At 40.3% G+C, this 23,773-nt stretch overlaps 2 protein-coding genes across 5 annotated transcripts in view; one reads left to right on the forward strand and one right to left on the reverse strand.

Annotated features, from left to right (window-relative positions):
- Positions 1-15,709, reverse strand: part of CNST (consortin, connexin sorting protein) — a 50,189-nt gene extending 34,480 nt beyond the window's left edge. For 2 of the 4 annotated variants that reach the window (XR_016464162.1, XR_004166872.2), the window contains exons 1-2: positions 15,407-15,538; positions 773-1,210 (exon numbers count right to left, since the gene is read on the reverse strand). Coding sequence is in view for 2 of the 4 variants with exons in the window: in XM_090135318.1 (XP_089991444.1) it covers positions 773-1,160 (388 nt within the window). In the remaining 2 variants the exon portion in view is untranslated. Of the gene's footprint in view, positions 1-772; positions 1,211-13,029; positions 13,141-15,406 lie in introns of all 4 variants that reach the window. The other 2 variants (XM_090135318.1, XM_031592901.2) reach the window with 2 other exon arrangements.
- Positions 15,710-15,712: 3 nt separating this feature from the next.
- On the forward strand, positions 15,713-22,978 carry TFB2M (transcription factor B2, mitochondrial). Its single transcript, XM_031592939.2, has 8 exons — positions 15,713-16,007; positions 16,848-16,936; positions 17,816-17,969; positions 18,366-18,514; positions 20,037-20,126; positions 20,694-20,756; positions 21,196-21,347; positions 22,698-22,978. Exons 1-8 carry the CDS (start codon positions 15,713-15,715, stop codon positions 22,882-22,884), a joined length of 1,179 nt encoding a protein of 392 aa, XP_031448799.2. The 3' UTR covers positions 22,885-22,978.
- The last annotated feature ends 795 nt before the right edge of the window (positions 22,979-23,773 follow it).

Below are 23,773 nucleotides of genomic sequence, written 5' to 3' on the forward strand. Positions count from 1 at the left end.
TCTTTTCAGCCTTTAGAAGGAAAAAAAAAAAGAAAAAAAGCAAGAGTGACTCAATTGTTCCAAGTAACTCTCAAAGATACTGATGGGATGAAACACACTGAATTTAATTAATGTATTTGTACAACAATGTCACATAAGCTTTATGATCTGTGGCACAAACCTAATATGCATGTTGATGCAGACAAATCCTACTCCTTTGAAAAGGAAGAAACATCTCAAAAACGGACATGTAATAAACTTTTACATATTCCTTCCCCAATTCAGATGCAAAAAATCTAAAGGGGAAGTAACAGCAAAACATACTTAAACAACTCATTACTTGAAATGCACATCCTAAGACTACATACCAAGCTTTAAATTCTGACAGCAACAGGTCTAGACATTATTCGTACCAAGATTTAAAATCTTGACTCTGTATCCAGACACCAAAATCTTGCACTTGAGCACTTCAGCAATAACATAATGCCTGAATTTCTGGCCACTCGGATTTGGAAGTCAGCCCAATTTCCATACTGAAAGTCTGTACTTGCTTGACTTACCCTTCCATGATGTGCTTCATTTGTTATAGAGCTGATTAATTAAAATACATACAATTAAAACATCTAGAATTGAATCTGATTTAGTAATTTTGAAGTAGAAAGAAAAAGCTAAATGAATTTTAAAAATAGTTAGTATGGCACATAAAATCTATCTTTAGTACTAGTTCACAGATTAAAACTATAGATTTATTTTTTTAAGTAAACAGAAAAGAAATATATTTTTAAGAAAGTACCTTTAGATTTTTTACTGGAGCTTCTTTTGCTTCTTGGACTTCTTTTTCCACCTGGCTGTTTTTCTGTGATAGGCTTTTCCTCCAGCTGAGGGTCCACATGGACATTCACAGATCTCCTCTCAGTCTCACTTTCCTTACAGCCTGGGGTACAGTCTCCACTGTCCATATTCTCATTATTATTGATGCTGTCCTGCTCACCTTCATCCTGTCTTCCCATAGCAATTCTACTACTGGTCAAAACTTCATTCCCATCGTTGTCAAGTTGATTTTCATTTTCGTCAGCTGAAGAAACCAAATGAGAGGTCAAACATTCAACCCTATAGTCAGCAGGAAGACTGTCCTTTGAGTCTATTTGTAGATCATTTGGTGGAAATTCTCTGTCGTCCATCAGAGCGTTACTTGTTGAACCACTTAATCCCCTTCCAGATATTTTTAGACCTAAAATACAAAACCAGAAGAAGCATTTATAAATGCTACTATAATTAAGCTCATGCTTAATTCCAGTCAATAAAGAATCACATTAGCAAAGTGATATAGTTTAAAGGTATGGGGAAATTCTTTCAAACAGCAACCCATTGCCCTGCTGGAAGTTTTGTAAAGCAAAGCTGACTACACACAACAATGATCTATAAATTTGTATTTTCATGCAATTATTATTGGTTCCAGTTACGTGACTAATAGCATAGCTGATCTTCACAGCAGTGCTCGGTTTATAACTGAAGTAACAAAAAACCAAAAAGATAAACAAAAAGTATCTCCTCCACTTAAATCCATGGGCAAAATAAAAACATTCTTATTGCATAAGATCACGGTTTGTCTGAAATAAAAATAAACCAGGAAGAAACAAAAGCCAAATAATTTTCATTTCTGTCACTCATGGCACCACACCAAACATGTAGATAGGTTAATTCTTTTACAAGATCTAGATGCAAATAGAATCTGTTTATTGACTCAGATTGTCAGTTTATTTTCAAGAGAACATTCAACGTGTCTTCAGTATACACACAAGCAGATGGTTTGCTAATAAAAAAAAAAAAATAATCCACCACCTACTCTCAACAGGGGTCAATTTTCCCTTTTAGTGAACATGCAGCTCTAATCAATGCTGCAATTAAGCACACAGTTACAAGAAAAAAGCATAACCCTCAGTAGCAGAGTTATGTGATACTTACAGAGGACTTTATTATTTGGTTTCCTCAGCTTTTAGAAGCATAGAAATACTGTTGGTTTAACTTAGCAATCTTATAGATGAAATGCAGCTCTGTTACATACAGCTCATTAGATTTATCTCAAATATTTTAAAAATTAAAGCAAAAAAATGGCTAGCACTGTTGTAGCATGGAAGAGCTTTGACAAGGTTCATAAGTTAGCTTCCTAACCTTTCCTTCAAAGGAAAAAGCATTTTAGGAAAACTGTTTCACCGAATTCTTAGATATTGTGTTCTGGAATATACAACTGGAATAACTAAAATGCACATTTACTAAATATGCAATATATTGTTTCATTTTATTTGCTAGAAGAATTCAAATTGCAGAATAAAAATGAAAAAATGCCAGGGAGAATAAATAAGCATTCCTCTGTAACCTTTGTAGTCGCTTATAAGACTACAAAAAGAAAACATCATTCTCATCTTAGAGAAGACAAGGAGAAGGATCCAGCTACAGGCTGCTCAACCTCCCTCAATCCCTGTAAGATGATGTAGAAGGTAATCCCAGAAATCGTTTTCAAAGCACAAGAAACAAAATCATTTTCTTGTAGCACAAGAAGGTCAAAAAGAGTATTCAGCATGGGCTTGAGATGGCTAAATGGCACTTAATCAACTTGATAGTCTTCTGTAATAATGTGACCAGTTCAGTAGATAAGTGGATACCATTTGCCTTGACTCTGGAAAGGCTTCTGACACTTTCTCCCATAACATCCTTATAGACACAAATAGAAAAACAGGCTAGATAGCCAGTGAGGTGAACTGAAAACTGGCTGAATGTCTGAGCACAGAGCACTGCAATCAGGCAAATGAAGTCCTGTTGCAGGCCAGTGACCAGTGCACACCCAGGAGCTATGAGCCAAGTCAGTACTATTTACCCCTTCATTAATGACCAGGGTTATAAGAAAGTCAATCTACAGTAAGTTTGATGATGATACAGTGGGAGTTGTGCTGCTATTCACAAAGACCTCAACAGGCTGAAAACAGATGGGATGATGGGAACTTAATGAAGTTCTACAAGGGAAAATGCAAAGTCCTGCACGTGGGAAGGAATAACCCATGCACTAGTATAGACTGAGGGTCGCTCAGATGGAAAGTAGCCTGCAAAAATGGCCTCGAGGTCCCTGCAGGCAGCAGTTGATCACCAGCCAGCAAGAAGCCTTTATGGAAAAGATGCCAGCAGCATCTTGGGCTGCATTATGATAAGCAAGTCAAGGGAGGTGATCGTTCCTCTCTACTCAGCACTCGTGAGATACATCTTACTGGGTCCAGTCCTAAGCTCGCCTTTAGCAGAAAAATATGGACATACTGAAGCAGCTCCGGGGCCAAAGAGAGGATTAAGAGTCTGAAGCATCTGTCAGAGGAGGTGAGGCTGAGAGAGCTGTAATTGTTCAGCCTGCAAAGGCTCAGAGAGAATTTATCAACATATATAAATATAAAATGAGGAAGTAAAGGAGATGCGTCAGACTCTTCTCAGAGTCTCTCTCTTTCTCAGAGAAAGGAGAAGAGGCAATTAACACAAGCTAAATATAAGAAACACTAGACATAAAAATTAGTTTCACTAGTAAGGGTGATTGAACACTGGATAGGTGTTACCCAGAAGAGGTTGTGGAGTAGCCATCCTTGGAGATATTCAAAACCAAATTGGACAGAGTCCTAACCAATCCATTCCTCTTTCTTCACTACATCAAGTACTCTGTCCCTCTGTGACTGCCCTCTACACTTGTCCTGACAAATTTGTTAGTATTCCTGAGTTTATTTCTAAAACACTTCCTTCCTAACACAACATAATTTTGTTGTGATAACAGCTGCCAGGAAGTGTGCTAAAATAACTTTTAGTAGTCAACCCCTTATTAGCAGAAGTTTACTTCTCCACTCAGGTATTCTTGGGTCACTCCATCAAATACCGTTCTACTGGTTCAACAGGAGTGGCAAGACATGGGCAGCTACACCTGCCCTTAGATAATACTTCAACCAGCACATGCTCTGTGAAGGTTAGGAATTGGAATGACTGTGTGCCAGGTGCCCATGGTGTTTTCAGAAGGAATGATCTAAGAGTCCCTTGTAAGCACACAGAGGCTGATGAGCCACCAGCAGCTGGGCAATGCAAAAGCAAAGTCAGTACAACTCATTTACTGCTTCCAACCTGAAAAGCTTGTTAGCCATTTCCAGCCATACCTGTCCAACAAAAATTACTGACTTCCCTATAACATATGTGCATCTTAAAAAAAAAAAAAAAAAAAAAAAAAAGCAACAAAACTCAGTCTCCAAGATTAATGAATTGTACACTGAAGTGGGAAAGATGCAAAGTTGTATTTTCCTTTGTAAAACTAACAAGAGAAATGGCTTTCCTCAAGTACCAGAAAGACAAAGGATCTCAAGAGGAGATGCCCATCTGAAGAATGTATCTGTCCATAAGAGGGATGCTTCTTATTCAAGCCCCTTTCTCTTCAAGAGTTAAACATGAAAAGAAGAGCTAAAAGGAGAACAGAACTTAACTATTCCTGTAAGAATCAGAACCAGAATATGTTTGTTATAGACTCCCACACAAAAGTAACATTTATTGATGGTAACTGTTCTAAAACATTTGGGAAAAAACAAAAAAAAGCCCAAACACCACGTTAAACTTGAAAGGTTTAATTCTTACTCTTCCTAGCACATGAAACAGTAATTATTGCTGCCCCACTCAGCTCATGGATTGAATGGTACATCAAATAAAAGAGGTTAGAGTGCACTGCCCAAAGCCAATGAGAAATTAGTTTTATCAGCAATAATTAAAAACCAGGATGTCCTGTGATGTTCTACCACTGTTTTGTATCTATCAGTAGACAACTGCTCTTCCTTTCAACAGCTATCACTGGGAAAACAGAAACATTTAAACAAGGTGTTTCCTATTAGATTGCAAAATGAGGAAAAGATGCTTTTGATAAATGACATTTTATACAGAGGAAGTTAACATTTTGATGGAAAATATTAAGTCATTTCCTTTTAACATGTGGCTAAAATGACAGTTCTCTAGCTGAGACACTGGACAGCCTTTGCAGCCAATGCAGGACAACTTTTTTTGGATTACAGTCTGAAATACAATACTATTCCAAATAAAATCAGCCTTTAAAATCTACTTATTACAAGTCAGGGAAAACCTAAAAAGAGCTAGGTCAAAGAATTTAGATTAGTCCTGCTCTTGAACTTCTGAAGGAATTCCACTTTCTCCTCCTTGCTCAACACATTTCCAAGTTATTTTGCTGTTACTACAAAAATGGAATTAAACCTACTAGTTATTTGAAGTATTTTTAAAGGGCTATTAACATACAGCTACTCTATTTACTGCTTTGCCATTGAAATAAATTGTATGCAAAAACATACTAAGGAAAAAAAAAAGTTTGCTTCTTTGGTCTTTTCCAACCTTGGTGATTCTATGATTCCCAAGTACGTACTTCCTCCCCTTACTGTCTGTCCAGAATTGACTGGAAAGCTGCCTGATGGAAAGGGACCTTGGTGTACTGATGGACAGTCGGCTGAATATGAGCCAGCAGTGTGCCCAGGTGGCCAAGAAGGCCAAAGGCATCCTGGCTTGTATCAGGAATGGTGTGGTGAGCAGGACTAGGGAAGTCATCCTGTCCCTATATTCGGCACTGGTGAGGCCTCACCTTGAGTACTGTGTTCAGTTTTTGGCACCTCAGTACAGAAAGGACATTGAGGTTCTGAAGCAGGTCCAAAGAAGGGCAACAAGGCTGGTGAAGGGCTTGGAAAATATGCCCTATGAGGAGAGACTGAAGGAACTGGGGCTGTTTACCCTGGAAAAGAGGAGGCTGAGGAGAGACCTTATTACTCTTTTTCAATATCTGAAAGGTGCTTATAGAGAGTGGGGTTGGTCTCTTCTCACTGGTGACAGGATGAGGGGAAATGGCCTCAAGTTGTGCCAGGGAAGTTTAGATTGGATATCAGGAAAAACTTCTTTACAGAAAGGGTTGTTAAGCACTGGAATGGGCTCCCCAGGGAGGTGGTTGAGTCACCATCCCTGGATGTGTTTAAAAACCATTTGGATGTGGTGCTCAGGGACATGATTTAGTGGAGGGTTGTTAGAGTTAGGGTAGTATGGTTAGGTTGTGGTTGGACCTGATGATCATTAAAGTCTTTTCCAACCTGAGCCATTCTATGATTCTATGACATAGAAGCTAACAAGGTAGAATCACGCTGACCTCAAATAAAAAGAGAGGATGAATGAAAGTGCTTCATTTCAAACTGTTACACACATTAAGCATATATAATCATGATGACTGTACTACAAATAAAAATAGGATGGAAAATACTTGCCAAGTGGCTAAAAGACAAAATCTAAATTGAAGAAATCAGTTATATGTTTCTTTGAATACAGACAGTACATATATTATAGAAATACCCTGGCACACGCTTCTTATTTAAGTAAATCAACTTCCATTTTAAAGAGGCCATACCCTTCAGTGTTCACTCTCATGTAGTTCCTATAATTCCAACAACTTTTTTAGTTGCTCATTTCTGTGTATGTGTACCGTGACTTCCTTCCATCAATCCTTACTAAGGAAACATTACCGCAAATACGGTAGTTTGGATGAAAAAGATGAAAGATCTGAGGTAAAAGTTCTAGAGGGAAAGGGACAACACAACATGCGGTAAGTTACTCAGCCTAGAAAGGTTGCCATATGAACAAGCAAGCAGGCTGTCTAGAGATGTGGATTCGCCATCTTCTTAAAGAAGAAATTAAGCAAAACTTAATTTTGAGGACAGGAAAAAAAGAGATAGCACCTAGGATTAAGGGAATTTAATTTTCTTTATTGTTGCAAGGCTTTTGTCTCTTGCTTTCATATATATTTATAATTATTTTTAATACAAACATCTTAGCAAGTCCTAGAGGAAAACAAAAATCATTTTGGTTCTGCTAAAAAATGGTATTTTTACAGAGTTAAGGCTTTTGCCTCTTAAAAAAAAAAAAGAAAAAAAGAAAAAAAAAGAAAAAGAAAAGGAGAACATCAGAAAATGTATAGTTTCAAGAATGACAAAATGTAACCTCTTAATCTCTCAAAAGAAAAATAAATGTGATGATCTTTGTGAGTGCCAGCATGGAGATACATTGTAAGACAACACTGAAACGTTACTATCTCATTTCATGTTGACAACAATCTTTCACAAATTAATCTCAACCAATGTGAAGACTAGAACGGCAATACAAAGTGAAATGTGTACTACAAATTATTACTACTGAAAATTAATTTCTGCATGCGTGTGTAACAGAAAAAACTAAGTCAGGTCTTGAATCAGTGACTGAGTACTTGGTGGGAAGGCAGGGCCAACCCAGGGGAACTCAGGTGCATGTAATACCCCTGAGTGACTGGTAGGGGTGGAGCCAGGATCCACCCCTTCTCAGACCTCATTTAAGGGTTGGCAGTGGAGGTGAGGGCATCTCTTGTTGGGGATTCCTGCTTGAGGCTTTCCAAAAGTAAGCAGCTTTATTTCTGTATCTGTGGCTGCTCATTTGGGCTTGTTTGCTGTAGTCAAAGTCTTTGCCACCCTGCTATTATTGCAGGCAGTACTTTCTATCCCGTTACAGCATGTAAGATGATTGATTTTTATTTAATGAACAATTATATTTATTTGTAAAATGAAGATGTAATGAGGGAGAGGAAACAATGCTCATTCTTTTGAGAAAATGAAAGTGTCATTTCTCTACAATTGCTTGCTCTGCATTGTGTTTTATGTACAGTATTTAATGGTTGGAATGCTTCTGTTTCTGAAGAAAGGGGAAAAAAGCATATAAATACTTCAATTTTACAGCCTGACATTCCTGCAGTAAAATACTGCCATGCGGTGAGCACAGGCTCATTAGTGGTTTACCATTTCACAAGATAGCCTTAGGTACAATCCCATTACTGGATAGCCTCTGTCTGAGAGAATCTTATTAACTTCCTTCAGTTGGCACTATGTCCTGACTTGAAATAAGGTACTAGATACAAAAATATCTTCCTATATGTTTTTTGCTTCTATTTCACTGTTTAGGAGGTCTCACACTCTTCAAACATGCTAATTCCAGTATTCTCCAAATTGTACACAAAAGCAGGAGTGGCTTATCTAATATCTGAATTTACAAAATGCCTGAGCATGAGCAGCTTGGTACGTTCTGACATTGAAGTGATACTTTAGGCTGATGATCCTCATGTCTGTACCTGAGAAGATTATAGAGCAGATCCTCCTGGAAACTAGGCTAAGGTATATGCTCAGTGAGAAGGGGATCTAAGACAGCCAGCACAGCTACATCAAGGGAAGATCATGTCTGACCAATCTGTGGCCTTCTGTAATGGAGTGACAGCACTGGTAGACAAAGGAAGAGCAACTGATGTCTACCTGGACTTCTGATGTGGTTCCACACTGCATCCTCATCTCTAAAATAGAAATACATAGTGTAGGGAAGGGGGGAGGTTATTCAGCGCTGTTAGGATGGTCACAGCAAGAGGGCTGTGATCAATGGATCCAGGTAGAAGTCAGTGACAAGTGGTGCTCCTCAGGAGTCTGTCTTGGGTATGGTGCTCTTTAACATCTTTATCAATGACACACTCAGTGGGACTGAGTGCATCATAGGCAAGCTTGTGATAACACCAAGCTGAGTGATACAGTTGATACAATAGAAAGAAGGGATGTCATCTGGAGAGACCTGGACAGGCTTGAAAAGTGGGCAAACATGAACCTAATGAGACTTAAAAAGGCCAAGTGCAAGATACTGTACCAGGGTTGAGGCAATCTTGGGTATCTCTGCAGACTGAGAAGAACTCATTGAGAGCAGCACTGTGAAGAAGTTGGGGGTCCTGGTGGATGGAAATCTGGACATGAGCCAGCAATGTACTCTTGCAGCCTGGAAGTCCAATAGTATCATGGACTGCATCAAAAGATGGCCAGCAGAGAAAGAGGGAGATGACTGTCCTCCTCTACTCTGTTTCCTAACTGGAGTACTGCATCTGGAGCTGGAAGAAAAGGCTCCAGGGAGACCTCATTGTGGCCTCCCAGTACTTGAAGAGAGCTTATAAACAAGAGGAAGGTGGACTTCTTACACTATCTCTTGGTGATAAGACAAGGGGAAGCTTTTCCAAAGTAAAAGAAGGGAGATCAGCTTAGATTTTAGGTAGAAACTTTTTACTCAGAGGGTGGTGAGGCACTGGAACAGGATGCCTATAGAAGCTACCCAGAAGCATTCGAGGCCAGGCTGGATGGTGCCCCGGGCAGCTTGATCTGGTGGGTGGCAGTCCTGCCCATGGCAAGGAGGTTGGAACTAGATGATCTTTAGTTTCTTCCAACCTAAGCCGCTCTATGATCTTTACAGTTTAAAAGAGCTGGGATGATGAGGTTTTGAGAGGAAGTTCTACATGCTATTTTCAACTTCTAAGCTTCCCCGTCATACTGCTTATTCACAGTTTTGGTAAACAATGATAAACATATGCTGCTAGGCATAATCTACTCTTCCAAATGTACTATTACTACAAGAGTATGTCTCAGTCACCAGCCAAATACAAGAGGTTTGTCTGGGAACAAATAATATGTTATTAGAACACGTGAGATTTTCATCCAAACTCTTTCATACAAACAAGCTTCTTCAGTACTTGAGAGAGAAAATCATCCCCTTCAGTGTGTGAAAAGTTTTGGATGTCAGGTTTTACTAGGCTTTATTTATGCATGAGAATAAGGTGGGACCTCACCATTAGCTAGAACGGTGACTAGGGACTTGAAGCATCTCCCTTATGAAAAAAGGCTGAGAAACCTGGAACTGTTCAGTCTGGAGATGACTGAGAGGAGGTCTTATCAGTGCTTACAAATATCTAAAGGGCATAACCTACTGTAAGGAATCTGTTTAACAGGTGTGTTGGACTCGATGATATCCAGAGGTCCCTTCCAACCCCTATGATTCTGTGATTTGATGTGTTAATTTTAACTTGCCTGCAGCAAAACACCCAAACATATTAGGGGTATCAAGGTGGTGGAACACAGTAGGAAGATGGAGAACTCTCATTGCTGCAATTTTAGAAGTCTATACAAACATGTGCAGCTGTTACTGCCTTGGGAAAAATTAATTTCCTTTGAAGTGTTAAAAGCAAAAGTAAAGCACACGATCCTATGATTCTAAAACCATTAAGAAAGAACTTCCAAAATGTACACTTTCAATTTCAATGACATTCCTCAAATAAGCCTAAAAATTTTTCTAACAGATGCTGTAATTGCACATATATACCATATTTTATTTTTAATGCCAAAAGCATTGTGAATCAATCTCAATTTTCCCTACAGTGTAATATTTTTCATAAAAAGAAAATCTGCCCCACAGATAGTGAGAAGTAGTGTTAAAGCTCACGTTATAAGCTTATGTGGTAGTCATTCTGTTTGGAGAGAGGAAGCAGTGTATTGAAACAACAGCAGAAAAAATTATTCCTAAGAAATTTTGTTCCTACAAACCAAGTATGTAACATACCAAATTTATCTATAGAAATATTTAACAACTACATCATTTCTTCTGTATACTTGTTTATAAGTTAGCAAAGCATTTTCAAAGATGTTACAGTTCTACAATAAAAAGATAAATAAATACTAAAGGATTAAAAATAAATCTTTAGCATGACAAACTCCTGAGCAAGACAGCATTGTCACAGTATTCAAACTAAAGACTTATGAGAATATATACGCACAAACCAGGTCTGGTGAATCTGAGAGTGCAGAATATGTTGATGTGTACATATAGGATTCAATGACAAGGAATTTTGAGATAAATAAGCAGTAGATGCACTTATTTGAAGGTTTTATTTCTGTCTGCAAAGGTTTTTAGAGCTGTTTTTTTTTTTTGCATGCACACAAAAACTATTTGCAGTAAACTTAATGCAGATGAAAGATGCCAGATTGATAGCCCTAGGGACTGAGTTTCTCTGTATACAGAGAACAGATATAGCACAGAGCGAGAAAAGTTGTACCCCTGCCAGAATGCCATACAATACACAGCTTATGCAACAGTCTTCACACCACAGAACCCTTTGCCGTGCCACTGAAAATGTTAAAAATACTGCTGCTTAGTGTTCATTATAAGGCAAAATATGATGTGGATGCTGTTATTAACATCTGCAGGGACACAATTCAAGCCATCAGCTCCTTTAAAAATGTTTATTTTTGTGCTGAATGGCTCTGTTGTCAGCTGTGAACTTTGCTGTGAACTGCACTATTTGACAGGCTGAAAAGTCAAACCGAACCGGGTATGAAAACAATTATTAAATAGGGTGTTATTCCAATAGAAAAATACCAAAGAAAAGTGATTTAACAGAGCTTTTTCAAGTAAGTTTATGGTCACATACATGAGTGTGCACCTAGTGCTCAGAATAACTTAATTGCTTCACTTAATTAGTATCTAGGAACTCTCTAGTGATCTGCATAGTTGATCTAGCTCATTTTAAAGGTCAGTAATTCCCCATTAATCAGGTTTTATCTGTTTGTAATGCTATGCAGCATTACAAGCTGGAAGCTACACTGTCACATGTAGCAGGCAAGTTTCTAAGGAACCTTGGACTCTTGCTTCTCTTACTACTAATAATTTGGCTAAGCAGCAAAAAAAAAAAAAAAAAAAAAAATCCAACCCAAAACTGAATCCCTCAAATCCAAGAGCCCAGCTGTTTTTCCACTGTCAACAGATTACACGTAAAATAGCAGTAAGTCAAGCTTTATAAAGCATAGTGGCTCCAAATGTAAAATTACTGAGCTCATTATAAGGAACAAATTTTCATTTAATTGGAAGATTTCCAACACAAAGTTTGTTACCTGTTGGTTGTATCTTAAACCAAATTGTGGCACAGAATTAAATTCTACTGCATCTCCTGGGACCTTTTTTGGTGCATGTATGGTATTGCAATGAAGAGGTGGTGATGACAAGGGAACAAGAGAAAATAATGAGACTACACAACAATTTAAAAATATATATATTCCTATGGCCTATTTCCAAAATTTGGATACTATTTTGCCATTTGATGAGTGCAGATGATTGCAGCACTTCTGAAGATATCTCTTACCACTCATCTATCATTTTCCTTGGTCACCATCAGAGTTACTACAACAAGATTAATGAAACAGACCAGGTAAAGTGCAAATGAAAACAATAATTCTGTGACACTCTGCATCTCAGTAAGGCACAGAGTTATTTCTGTCAATTCAAGCACACAGCAAGTTATTTTCTTTTCACACTACTGAAGCTAATATGATTAGGATTACATCTTACAATTATGCAATGACAAAATGTGTTATGATGAATAAACCAGAAAATTTCTGAAATAAAGCTAGCAAACAATCTGTATTCTGAGCCAAGGAGAGTCAAATGATGAGTATCACTACCAAGATAAGAAAAAGTATGATCATGCAAACTTCCTTAATGTATGTATTATTGTAGTACAAGACAGAAGTTCTACTGAATTTGTACATACAGTGTGGGCATAAGAGTTTGAAAAGCCTGAGATCAATATGTTTATACTATGGCAATTCTCCCCTTCAGAAGTGCTTGTCAATATTTACTGTTGTTGAGTACTAAATATTGACATAGCAAAATAACACTAAGAGACTAACTCTTTAAAACTAAAACAAACAAATTAACAAAAAACCTTGCTTGGAGACAAAAGTAAATGCAAAAGACATTTAGAACCACTGAGAAGAAGAGCATCCGTTTACTGATCTTCTTGACCCACACAAGTAATGAGCTCTTAAGGTTGAAACAGGCTGGAATGCTTCTTATTTGTTCTCTATTTCAAAAAACAATAATTGGGAGGAAACAATTTCAGAGCAACCAACAATAATCTGAAATTACAAAGACATGTGGCCCTATGACGTAAGTCCGTAAATTCAAATATTTGTTTGTGGTAATAACTAGATTAGAAAATATAAGCCATGTGATCAGCTGTTAACTTACAAATAACCCCAACTTGATTGTTCAAATGTCTGTGGGATATACATTAGCGTATTAAACTACTTTCTGCATTGTAATTCTAAACAAGGGATGTACAAAGCTTACCATTTTCCTAAGGATTCAGTGTTTTTTCAAGGGTGACAACTAGGTCAGAAAAAGGTAGTCATGTAGTCCTCTATGCATGCAAGATTTGGTATATTTAAATAGGGTAGACTCCTTTATCAGGGAAAAAAAAAAAAGACAATCATAAATGTATAATGTAGCAATCTGTGGTTAAATGTAGGCAAGTAATATGCTAAGTTAAATGAAAATATGGAGAAAAACAAATAGTTTCTAGTGTGCGAAGAATGTCAGGGCATAGTTTGGGCCTCACTGAGCAAACAGTTGAGAACAACCTCAATGATTCTGACCAGCCCATACGAAGAAGACCCTAATGCTCCCAGGCGATTTGAATCATAAAAACATCTATGTTGGAAAAGACCTTCGAAGTCATCAAGTCCAGTCATCAGCCTGACTTATTGAATCCCAAACCAGGACCCTCAGTGTCACGTCCACTCATCTCTTAAATACCTCCAGGGATGGGGACTCCTGCACCTCCCTGGGCAGTCTTTTCTAATGCCTGGCCACTCTATCTTTGAAGACATTCTTCCTGATACGCAGTCTAACCCTCCCCTGGTGCAACCTGAGGTCACTGACTCATGCCCTATCATTTGTCACCCAAGGAATGAGACCAGCACCCTCCTCACTGTGACCTCCTTTCAGACAGCTGTAGGGGGCTGTGAAGTCTTCAGATTTAAACAGCCCCAGTTCGTTTTGCTGCTCCTTGTTGGTCTTGTTTTCTCATCCCTTCCTCACTACTCTCTGCGCACACTTGAGCAACTCAGTGTCCCTTCTGTAGGACCAAACACAACATCCAAGGTGTGGTCTCACAAGTAATATGTACAAAGGGACAGCTAATTGTCAATAGATATTTCCAAAATTCTTTATTTAGTCTCCTAAGCTATGGCATAGAAAATGATGGTATAGTAGCTACAGTAAGCCATAGCTTACCATGAAACTTCAACAAGAAATGCTGAATTAGGCCATTACTAACCACATTGTCTAGGAAAACCAAGTTCCCTTTGATGTTCTGAAAGACCTACAAATTATAGAATTAACAGACTAATTAGTAAGAGAGGAAAAAAAGCTATTTAAAACACAAAGTCCAGTTTAAAAATGGATCGAAGTCTATCCCATCATCCCGTCCATTTCCCTTAAGGAAAACTATTAAATAGTACTCAGTACAAACAGCAGAGTACAGTAAACCGCAGACTGGAAGAAGTACTGCAGTCAGCAAAGGGTCTGCAGGCTTCACCCATCTCAGCCCAGCTTCTTGGCACACATCTGGCAGACAGGAGATAGGAAAACCACATTTCTGTGTCCCAAGCTCCGTGGGGAGGAGATATGTCAAACAGAATGACGCTTTGTTCAGTAAGTGGATGAGTGTCCATTTCTTATTTTATGAATAGGGAAACGAGATCTGTGAAGACAATCCCTAGGCAGCCTGGTCTAGTGTTAAATGTGGAGGTTGGTGGCCCTGAGTGTGGCAGGAGGGTTGAAGATTCATGATCCTTGTGGTCCCTTCCAACCTGGGCCATTCTGTGATTGTGTGAAGACGGAGAACTTGCACACAACGCACAGCATGTCTATTTGTGAACCACTGATCTGAAGACTGCTCTGTTCTGTGGTCGCAGATCCCTGTCACCTCCTGCACGACCCACATGCAGTGTATCTCTCTCCAGAGCTCCGTGTCTCGTGCGGTCATCCACCTGCCCACAGGTGAAGGCAGGATGCGATGAGTTCCACTCAACACGCACACATTTTTAGGAAAGCATTTGGGAAACCGGCGCAAGGACAGCACCGCTGCCTCCGGATTACCAGCTCCGCTGCTGCCCAGAGCGCGGACAGCGAGCGGGGAGGCCGCTCCGGGCCCGTCCTCAGCAGCGCCTCGGAGCACCTGCTGCGGGATCCGGGCCGACCGCTCAGCTGCGGCCGCGGGGATCAACCTCGTCGGAACGCCGAGGCGAGCTCAAGCGAAAGACGCAGCTCCTGGGACACACACAGATACGCACACACACCGCTCCAGCGCGGCGGGCTGCAGCAGCCCCCCGACCACAGCCGCCCACTGGGAACGGGCCACAGCGATCCTGCAGCCGGCGGGGCCGCCCTGCCCGGCACCGTTCCGGGGGAGGCGCGGGGCTCCGCTGGGCCCCGGGCACCCCCCGCACGCCTCGGCGGCGGCCTCCCCGCTTCCCCTCCCGGCGCCGGGTGGCCGTGCGGGACTCCGCGGTGGCTCCCGCGCCGCCTCCGCCCGCCGGGCGCCGCGCGGGGCGAGACGGCGGCTTCCCCCCGCCCTCGGCGACGCTCGCCCTTCGCTGCTCCCGGGCTGTCTGTCTGTCTGTCTGTCTGCTCCTCCTCCCGGGGACGAACCCCCCCAGCTCACCTCGTCTCGGCTGTGGCTCAGGCGCCCGCTGAGGGCGGCGAGGAGCGGGCGCTCGGCATAGCGCGCTGTGCGTACGTGTGTCGGTGGAGCCGGCGGTCCTCCTTCTCTCTCTCTCTCTCCGTTTCGCTCCGCAGCTGCCGGCCGCGCGGGGCTGCCACCGTAGAGACGACGGCGGCCAGGAGGACCTCTCGCCGACGATAGAGCGGAAGGGCGCTAGAGAGGCCGGCCCGAGGCGGAAGTGACGCTCCCCGTTGCCGCGGAGATCGCGGCCGGGGCTCGGAGCGCGGGCGGCGGCGGCAGGGCGCCATGCGGGCGGGCCGGGCTGTGCCGGGCGCCGCGGGCTGCGGCCGCCTCCTCGCGGCGGGGCTGCGGCCGCTGCTGGGCGGGCCGGGGCCGTGCTGGGCGACGGCGCGGCGGGCCGCGGGGCGGTGGCCGAGCCCGGGCCTGAGTGTGCCGCAGGCGGCCGAGGTGGAGCAGCAGGTCCTGCGGGCCGGCGGCCCCTGCGGCCGCTTCATCGCCCGTCCGCAGCTGGCGCGTACCGTGCAGCGCTGCCTGCAGGCCGGCTCCGGCCCGCAGCCCGTCGTGCTGGAGTGCGCGCCCGGTAAGCCGCCCGCCGCTCCCACCCGAGCCGCCGCTGGGGCTCGGCGCGTCCCGGTGACCTTGCGGGGTCGGTGCGGGCCGCGGAAGGGTTGCGGGGCCCCGCCGCTCCCTGCCCGGTTCCCGTCTGCGGTCCTCTGGCGGGCGGCGGGGGAGGCCGGGCTGCTCGTGCGGTGCGGATGTGGCGTTTGGGTGGTACAGAGCTTCGGGGGGAGCGTGAGTGTTTGCTTGGGGCTCGAGTCGCTGCCGCTAAACACTTCGCTATGGAGTAGGGATTGAATTCGTTCTTTGGGTGATGCGGCAGATCTTGTGGGCTGACGCTGCCTCTGCACAGCCACAGACTGCGAGCCCTTCGCAGATCTCACCCTCTGCAGTTGCCTAATGCTTTTACTCTTTTAAATTTGGTCAGCCCTTTCTTCCCCTTACGGGAGGGGCGTGACGAGCTCCACAGAGTTTTGTGGTGTCCCTGTTCGTTGCAGGGGAGTTGGACTAGATGGCCTTCAGAGGTCCCTTCCAACCCTTACGATTGTATGATTCTCTTCTGCCTGTGTGGATAATGTGCGTGAGGTTTCAAAATGTGTCTCAGTTGGCAAAAGAAAAAGCAGCAGGAAAACTTGAGATAGGCCTGATGTTCCCTCAATGTAATGCAGTGAGTAATTAGAGCAAGGCTGTGTGCAAATGTGTTTTCTAACTATTTTGAAGCACACTTAGGCAATGTGAGTATCTCCTTATGGTGACATGATCCAGGGGCTGTGTTGAGAAAAACACAAGGAAAATCACTTCAAAAAATAATGTGGGGTGTTTTTTGTTTTTTTGTTTTGTTTTGTTTTTTTTGTCCTTTCAGGTCCTGGAGTCTTGACCCGGACTCTGCTCAATGCAGGTGTCAGAGTGGTGGCTCTAGAAAGTCACCCAGTTTTCCTTTCAAAACTACAGGTATGTGTCTGATACGGTATCCTATATCTAAGACCTGAGAGGGAAGTAAGACATGAGCTAAGAAATGCATAGTAACTGTTGGATCAAAAAGGAACTAGCTAGTAATCATTCTTGAAACATCTGAGATGATGCTGAGTATTATTAAGTATTGTTTGGTTTTATACTGCATGTTTAGTAACAGTCTGTTTTATAACCTGTTCTTCTGACATCTTGTGCATGTGTGTACACATTCGAGTTTATTGTCTCCCTGTTCCATATATAAAGTAGAAGCTAATGCGCATCAAAATCATTGTAGCATTGTTTGCTTAGGCAGAATGTCTGCATGTATCTTTCAAAAATTTATGAACATAGTGTTGGTTATTATCTCACAGTATTATTTAATCTGTTGTCCTGCTGTTGGCTGGCAATACTGGAGCTTTGACAACTATTGCCTCTTCACTTTGGCATTGCATGGTTTCAAATGTTCTCAGACACAGAGCCTTAGAATTTGCACTGCATGGATTGTGTTACAATAGAAATGAGGAAGTTAAGACTCTCACCTGTTTTAAAATGTGCACTAAAGTCATATTTTATGCATGATTCTCTGCATATATGAAGATTTCAGTTGTAAATCACTTAAATGTAGTGGTTCGTGCAGATTAATACTTATTACTCGTCTGGGGAGGGTTTTAAAGCTCTAGTTGAGCAGCACAAAAATGCCTTGCGTAATAAAGGAGGTTTTTCTGCCTGTCAGTTATAAGAAGCAGCTCTGAGACCCGACTCTTTCTCACTGGATATTTATTTTCTGTAGAGCGTGAGTAATTTTTTGTCTGAGCTGAGTGTTTGGTAAGGCAGCTTACTGCATTCAGTTTTCTTCAACTGAAACTTAATTTGGTTTAGTCCTTAGAGAATAGCCTGGATGGACAGTTAAAGGTAATTTACGGTGATTTCTTCAGACTGGATCCTTTGGTTACTGGAGCAGTGAAACCACCTGCTGTGTGTTCTGACAAACTTTTTGAAGCCATGGGTATAGCAGCAGTTCCTTGGAGAGCAGGTAGGTGTATACGATCACGTTACAAATACATTTGAAAGGTGCGTAGGCATTTTGGCAAGATCTTTGGGACTTGCTTGAAGTACCTGTCCTGTTTTAATATACTTGTTGGATTTGTGGATGTTGTTTGCTCATTTCCTAATTTTCAGTTTTATTTAGTTATGTTCTTTGTAGCTTCAAAAAATGGCAAGATGAAGTCTCACTTAGTTGTCACGATAAAGATTTAGTCTAATGTCCACAGGGCTTAGCTTTGAATAAAGCTTGAGTTTTATTCGTTCTTGAATGAAGTGAGCAGACAGATCTTTCCTAGTTGTGTTGTAACATACACATTAATATTAATGAGATTGTCCTGTACCTATTGTAAAATTTTAAAGACACTTTTACACACTATTGAAACAGATGTACCTGTGAAAATTTTTGGAATCTTTCCACAAAGAAAGGAGAGGAACACGCTTTGGAGGCTACTTTTTATCCTGTATGAATGCAGTTCCATATACAGATATGGAAGAGTAGAACTCAACATCTTTATAAGTGAAAAAGAGTACAAGGTATGTGCAAGAGATTTTAATGGTAGTAGAGAATAAGCGGTGCTTCAGAGAACACCAAAACATTGCGTAGTCAACCTTTCTGCTAGGGAATTCTTTTTTCTGCCAGAATTTTTTAAATCTTGTCTATTTCCTGCTTGTTCTCTTTATGAATTTATAAGCAAAAAAAAAAAAAAGGAAAGGTCTGTTGTCACTTAACCATAAATCCTTCAAATGTGAAGGTTGGTCCTTGTGAAGGATATGCAGCAGCAACAGGGTTTCTTTTTGTTGTAGCTTCTGAGGTGCTGACAGTCTGTGTTACTTTTGCAACAAGATTTTTTGCAAGTAGCAGCTAATAGTCAATGAAGAGGGAATTCAAAAGACCTCTTGAAGAGGATACAGAATTCCTAAATAGCAAGCTGAATTTCCTGTCCTCTTGAGCCAGCTTTGCATGCAGTACTGCAAAATGTGGCAGTCTGAGGCAAAATGTGAATGATTTGCACACCTTTTTATTTATACACCTTCTTATTTGCATATTCTAAAATGGAGAGTAGCTTTCTGGGTTGTGTGTTCATAATTTGTGTTGTCCCAGTCTTTCAGAACTGTACTTCTAGTTCAAGGCTACTTTTTTCTTTTTATGAAACAGGTTCATAAAGCACTAAACTTTGATTACTTGGGGTAAGGAAAGACTCTGAGGTGTGTAGGCAGTATTCTGTTTAACACCCTACTGGAAAAAAAATTAAGGTCTTGAGTATATTTATCTGCAAAATGACAGATTGGATACTGCTGAAATACCAACCTGTTATCTTTCTAACGGCCACACACCTGAGCAAAGAATTTTGAGTTTCTTAAATGAGTTTTGAGAACCGAAGTAAGAGCAGTGAGAACCTTCTTTTAGTGGGCTCCTTTGGTTCTCTCTTTTTTTTTTTTTTGGTTGTTTATGTGTCAGAGCTCTCTAAATATTTTATAAGAAGTTAAATCTCTTTGTTATGACTTTTTTCTTTGGTTTATCTGAACATAACCATGAGAGTTTTCTTTTTGATTTTGTGTTGGTTTTTTTTTTTTTAACATGTAAAAGTTGTCAAATCTGTGCTGCTGTAATATCAAGAGGATGACTGCAAGCTGCTTAATGGTCAGCTTGGCTTACTGTGTATCCTAATGGGAATATTCTCCTACCACTGTGAATGAACTCAAGCTGTAAACGTCACCTCCATTGAAGTTTTAAAACAAAATATGACCCCTGTTTCTCCTCTGTGAGAAACTTGTCTGTGCCTTGTACAGTACAAGCTGGAAATTCCTACACAGTTCAGTTATCCAAACAATTACTGCAAAGAAATACTTAGACTGCCAGAATGTTTTCTAATCGTGCTTTCTAGTAGGACATACTAAAATAGCACAGATTTGAGGCCTAATGTGACTTCACTTTGAAATTTTAGATTTAACTCTGAAGTTCTTGCCACTTGTTAAAATTATAAGGATCTTTCTTAGATGAAGAAGCAATCTTGTTTTTTGAAATTAAAATGCTCTTGCTTTGTTGTTTTGTTAGGTATTAACAGCAAAGCCTGGGGAACTGAGAATTTACCAAGCACTTTCTGTGCTTTGGCAAGTGGGATGTGACATTCAGCTACTGCACATGGTAAATTTTTTGTACTGACTGAACATGTTTTAATGCTGTAATTGTGTATACAGAAAGGAATTTATACTGTTTTTGCTATTGTAAACTCATTGAAAGCTAATTTGGCTTTTAGATTAGTCTGAGACTACTGAAGACTGGGATATAGAAGAGTCTTTTCAGCCCTGCTGGGTGTTGTGTGAGACTCAGACTGCTTTTCCAGTCTCACAGTCTGCTCTTCATGCCCTCTGTATTTTGACTTCATGCATGCTTTTGCATTCCTGAGCAGTTTTCAGTAGAAATAATATTTTCTGTTTCTCTGCTTCTCATGAAATGAAGGCTTGCTTCTCCTGTTAGTTGAGAAGTACCATACCTTATCAAATGTGTTGGGGAGCTTAAGGACCTATTGTATAGGCACGCACTGCTCTTACACTGTCTTCCTTGAATGTGCTTAAAGCTGATTCTGGAGTGAAGTTGTAGAATAAAGTTTAAAATGAAGTAAATTTCTAATTTGATAGTATTGATGATAAATGTTTTTCTACATTGTCGCAAAGCACTTTAATTCTGTAATGTATTTGCTCCCTCTCTAAGGAACCTTGGTCATCATTTCTAACTAATCTGAAAAATGGGCGACTGGCAATTCCAAAGAGCACGGTAAGAGCATTGTATTGCTTTTTCTTCTTCTAGAGACCCAGCTAAACCACTTTGATATAGGTTAAAAATAACTTTATGACAGATCACACAGATCTCTTTTGATTGCAAAGAGTGTATTTTTTTTAACAAGTGTTCTAGTTAAAAGTCACATGTGGCATGCAGGTGCATCAGAAGTGTTGTCTGTTTCCACTAAGAAAATTAAGTCGTTATTTCTTAAGTCATAGCTTATCTGATTTTTCATTTCCTTTCTTGTAAAGCTATTTTAGTTACACAATGAAACATTATAGCTTTGGCATCCAGTGGAACTACCTTGTTATGACTTGTAAAAGTCTTTCAGAAATGTTACTGCTGGTACAGATGAAGCACTTTATCTAAGATAAAGATGGATGTTGTCTTAAAAGTGAGTTATTTTCAGTGGCTTGTTTCATTTTTCTTGCAGAGGCTGCCAAATGACCATTTGTGTTTGGTACGACTGACTCCCCAGCAAAACCTATTTACAGGGGGCTTGAAGCCTGCTAATTCAGCTACCTTTATTTTCATGGTGAAGCAGTGTCTTACTAAACCCAGGTCTAAACTTACTGATAGATTAAAGTAAGTATGGAAGAAATACAGTTTCTATACACTTTTTTTTTTTTTTAAATTTGTGGCTGAAATAGAACCTCTTTATTAATTATCTATACACAGATTAGAAAATTTCATCTTTCCAGGCCCAAATACACTATTCTGGGTACTATTCCCAGTCTTTGCTCACAATTTTGAGGCTTGGCAAGAAGACAGACAAGTACATAGAGTACAGATTTGCATTAAGCATCTGTTCTTCAAATGTCAGTGAGCTCATAGATGTGCAAGAAATTTTCATTCTGTTTAGACATAAAAAAAAAAAACCCACCAAGATTTTGCAAGTATAAAAATTAAAATGCTGAAGAAGATGTTTAGATTAGCATTGCTTTGGTATTTCTTATAATGAAATTAGCTGAAGGTTACTGAAGGTTGAGTAGGGATGTCCTCAAATGGCTTTCTGTCACTGAATTCAAAAATCAGTTTTTAGGGCTCTTTACCAATTATGCAGCTCTCTAATTATTCCCTTTGATACAACACTGGAGCTTTGCTCTACGGTCACTAGATTTCTGTTCCCATAAGTGAGACATGTTTGCACTCTCTAAAGTATTGAGTTCATCTGCTGATGAAAATAACATGTCTCACTTGTTAGTAGGGGTTTATGGATGTAAGTTTCTAGATAGGTCTTGTGGAGGATAAACAAAAAAGTTAGTAAATTCCAGTAAACTCATTTAGCAAAGACAAGTGCAAAAAGCCATAATGGATTTCCTTCTTAAAGCTCAATGATGTACCTGCTCTCCCCGATGTTTTTCAGCCAGGAAATGAAGCTAATCTTGAAGGCTTTTAATGTGCATCTTCTGTATATTTAGATACCTTTTATTGTCTGGGAAATAATTAATGTGTATGCACATTTTAGAAAAGGTCTCGTTTTCATATAAATGATGTAGAAACAGTTTATAGATCTGTTTATATATAGAAGAAAATACCTGGGAGGTGTAAGCCACATTAGATCATGCTATACCAAGGCACTTCCTTGAAAATGACCTTGGCTTTCATTTCCCAGACATGGAAGAGTAATCCCCTTTTTTTTCTGTAATGCCTGTTACTGATTTAGGCAGATTGAGATAGACATAGGTTGTTGTTTGTTATTCTGTCTGCTGGGTGCTTTATTTGTTATTTGCGTGTTGTCTTAGCAGGAGTTTCTTTCTGTTTGCAGTATGAATTGAAAATAACTTGTGTAATAACATGTTTTATGGGAAGAAATTGTTAACTTCTCAAAGCTGTGGAAGGATGAAATTGATCTTCAGATACTGCTTCTTGCTCTTTAATTTTTCACAGGAATAAGTGCTTCTTTGTGATCATCTTTTGCTTTGTTTGTTTCAGCTCATGGAGCTTGGACAATGCTGACAAATTATTGAAAGCTCTAGAAATTCCAGAATACATCGAAACGGGTAACGTATACCCAGAAGGCTACAAGCGTTTGTTCTGTGCTTTGCAAAACTCTAGTGTGTTCACTGAAAGCTGGTTCCATGATGAGGTCTTGGAAAGTATAAGGAACATAAACTTGTGAATCTAAAGCTGCTGTCTTTTGGAAGATCATCATTGCTTCTGGAAGATTACTGTGATAAGAAATGATTTGAATAAAATCGAGGTATTATTAGCTAGATGGCTTCCTGTCCAAACAGGAAAATAAACTTAACAAGTGATAAGAGCCCTGTGAGATTTACAATTAACTTGGTCACAATCCTATCCAGAATGGACAAACTTTGCATTTTCTCCAGGAGCATATTAGTGACCTGCTGCTGTTGGATGTGCCACTTAACCTGAACTTAGTACTATGTTACTGTGTATTTACAGCACTTGAAAAAAATAACAGACCAAATAGTGATGTGTGTGGTTTGCATTTTAGTGCGTGTGACTGGAATGCTCTTTCACAGATTCCCAAAATACACAGGTCTGTATAACCACTGAATCTCTTCTATCGTATGCTCTGAAAACCTTGCAGTCTAAAATAATATAATATAATAAAGTGGTTAATAAATGCAAGGTAATGACAGCATGGTAAAACATCAACAGAGTTTTGAATAAAATTGTTATATTTATGGTTGGGTAAAACAAAATAGCATTTTTTTTCTTTTGAAAACTTGAAATGGCTGAACACTGGGCAGTCTGTTGTAGTTTACCATTAATGCAAGCACCTGTATAAAGGTGGGCTTTATCTTATTTTTGGTCTGAAATCCAAGTCACCAATTCATTCAGTGTTGTATAAACAGTTGGGAAAAATAATTTTCTTAACTGCAACTTTCGCAATATAAATTTGTTTAATATGTATTATATGTATATAAAATCTTACTTTAAGATGACATGCTATTAAAATTGTCTTTTTAGCCACGCTCTTCCATACTGCAACTTGTTTCTTTTTCCCTTTATTGTTTTGACACATGATTATTCTGTTCTTT

This window comes from Phasianus colchicus, chromosome 2, assembly GCF_987193195.1.
Source record: "Phasianus colchicus chromosome 2, bPhaCol1.hap1.1, whole genome shotgun sequence".
Classification (NCBI taxonomy): Eukaryota; Metazoa; Chordata; class Aves; order Galliformes; family Phasianidae; genus Phasianus; species Phasianus colchicus.

Bases quoted from the DNA above. Each gene is read 5' to 3' on its own strand.
- TFB2M (XM_031592939.2), top strand. From the start codon at position 15,713: ATGCGGGCGGGCCGGGCTGTGCCGGGCGCCGCGGGCTGCGGCCGCCTC. The intron at 16,008-16,847 runs GTAAGCCGCCCG...TTGTCCTTTCAG, and splicing joins CGTGCTGGAGTGCGCGCCCG to GTCCTGGAGTCTTGACCCGG. The intron at 21,348-22,697 runs GTAAGTATGGAA...TGTTTGTTTCAG, and splicing joins AAACTTACTGATAGATTAAA to CTCATGGAGCTTGGACAATG.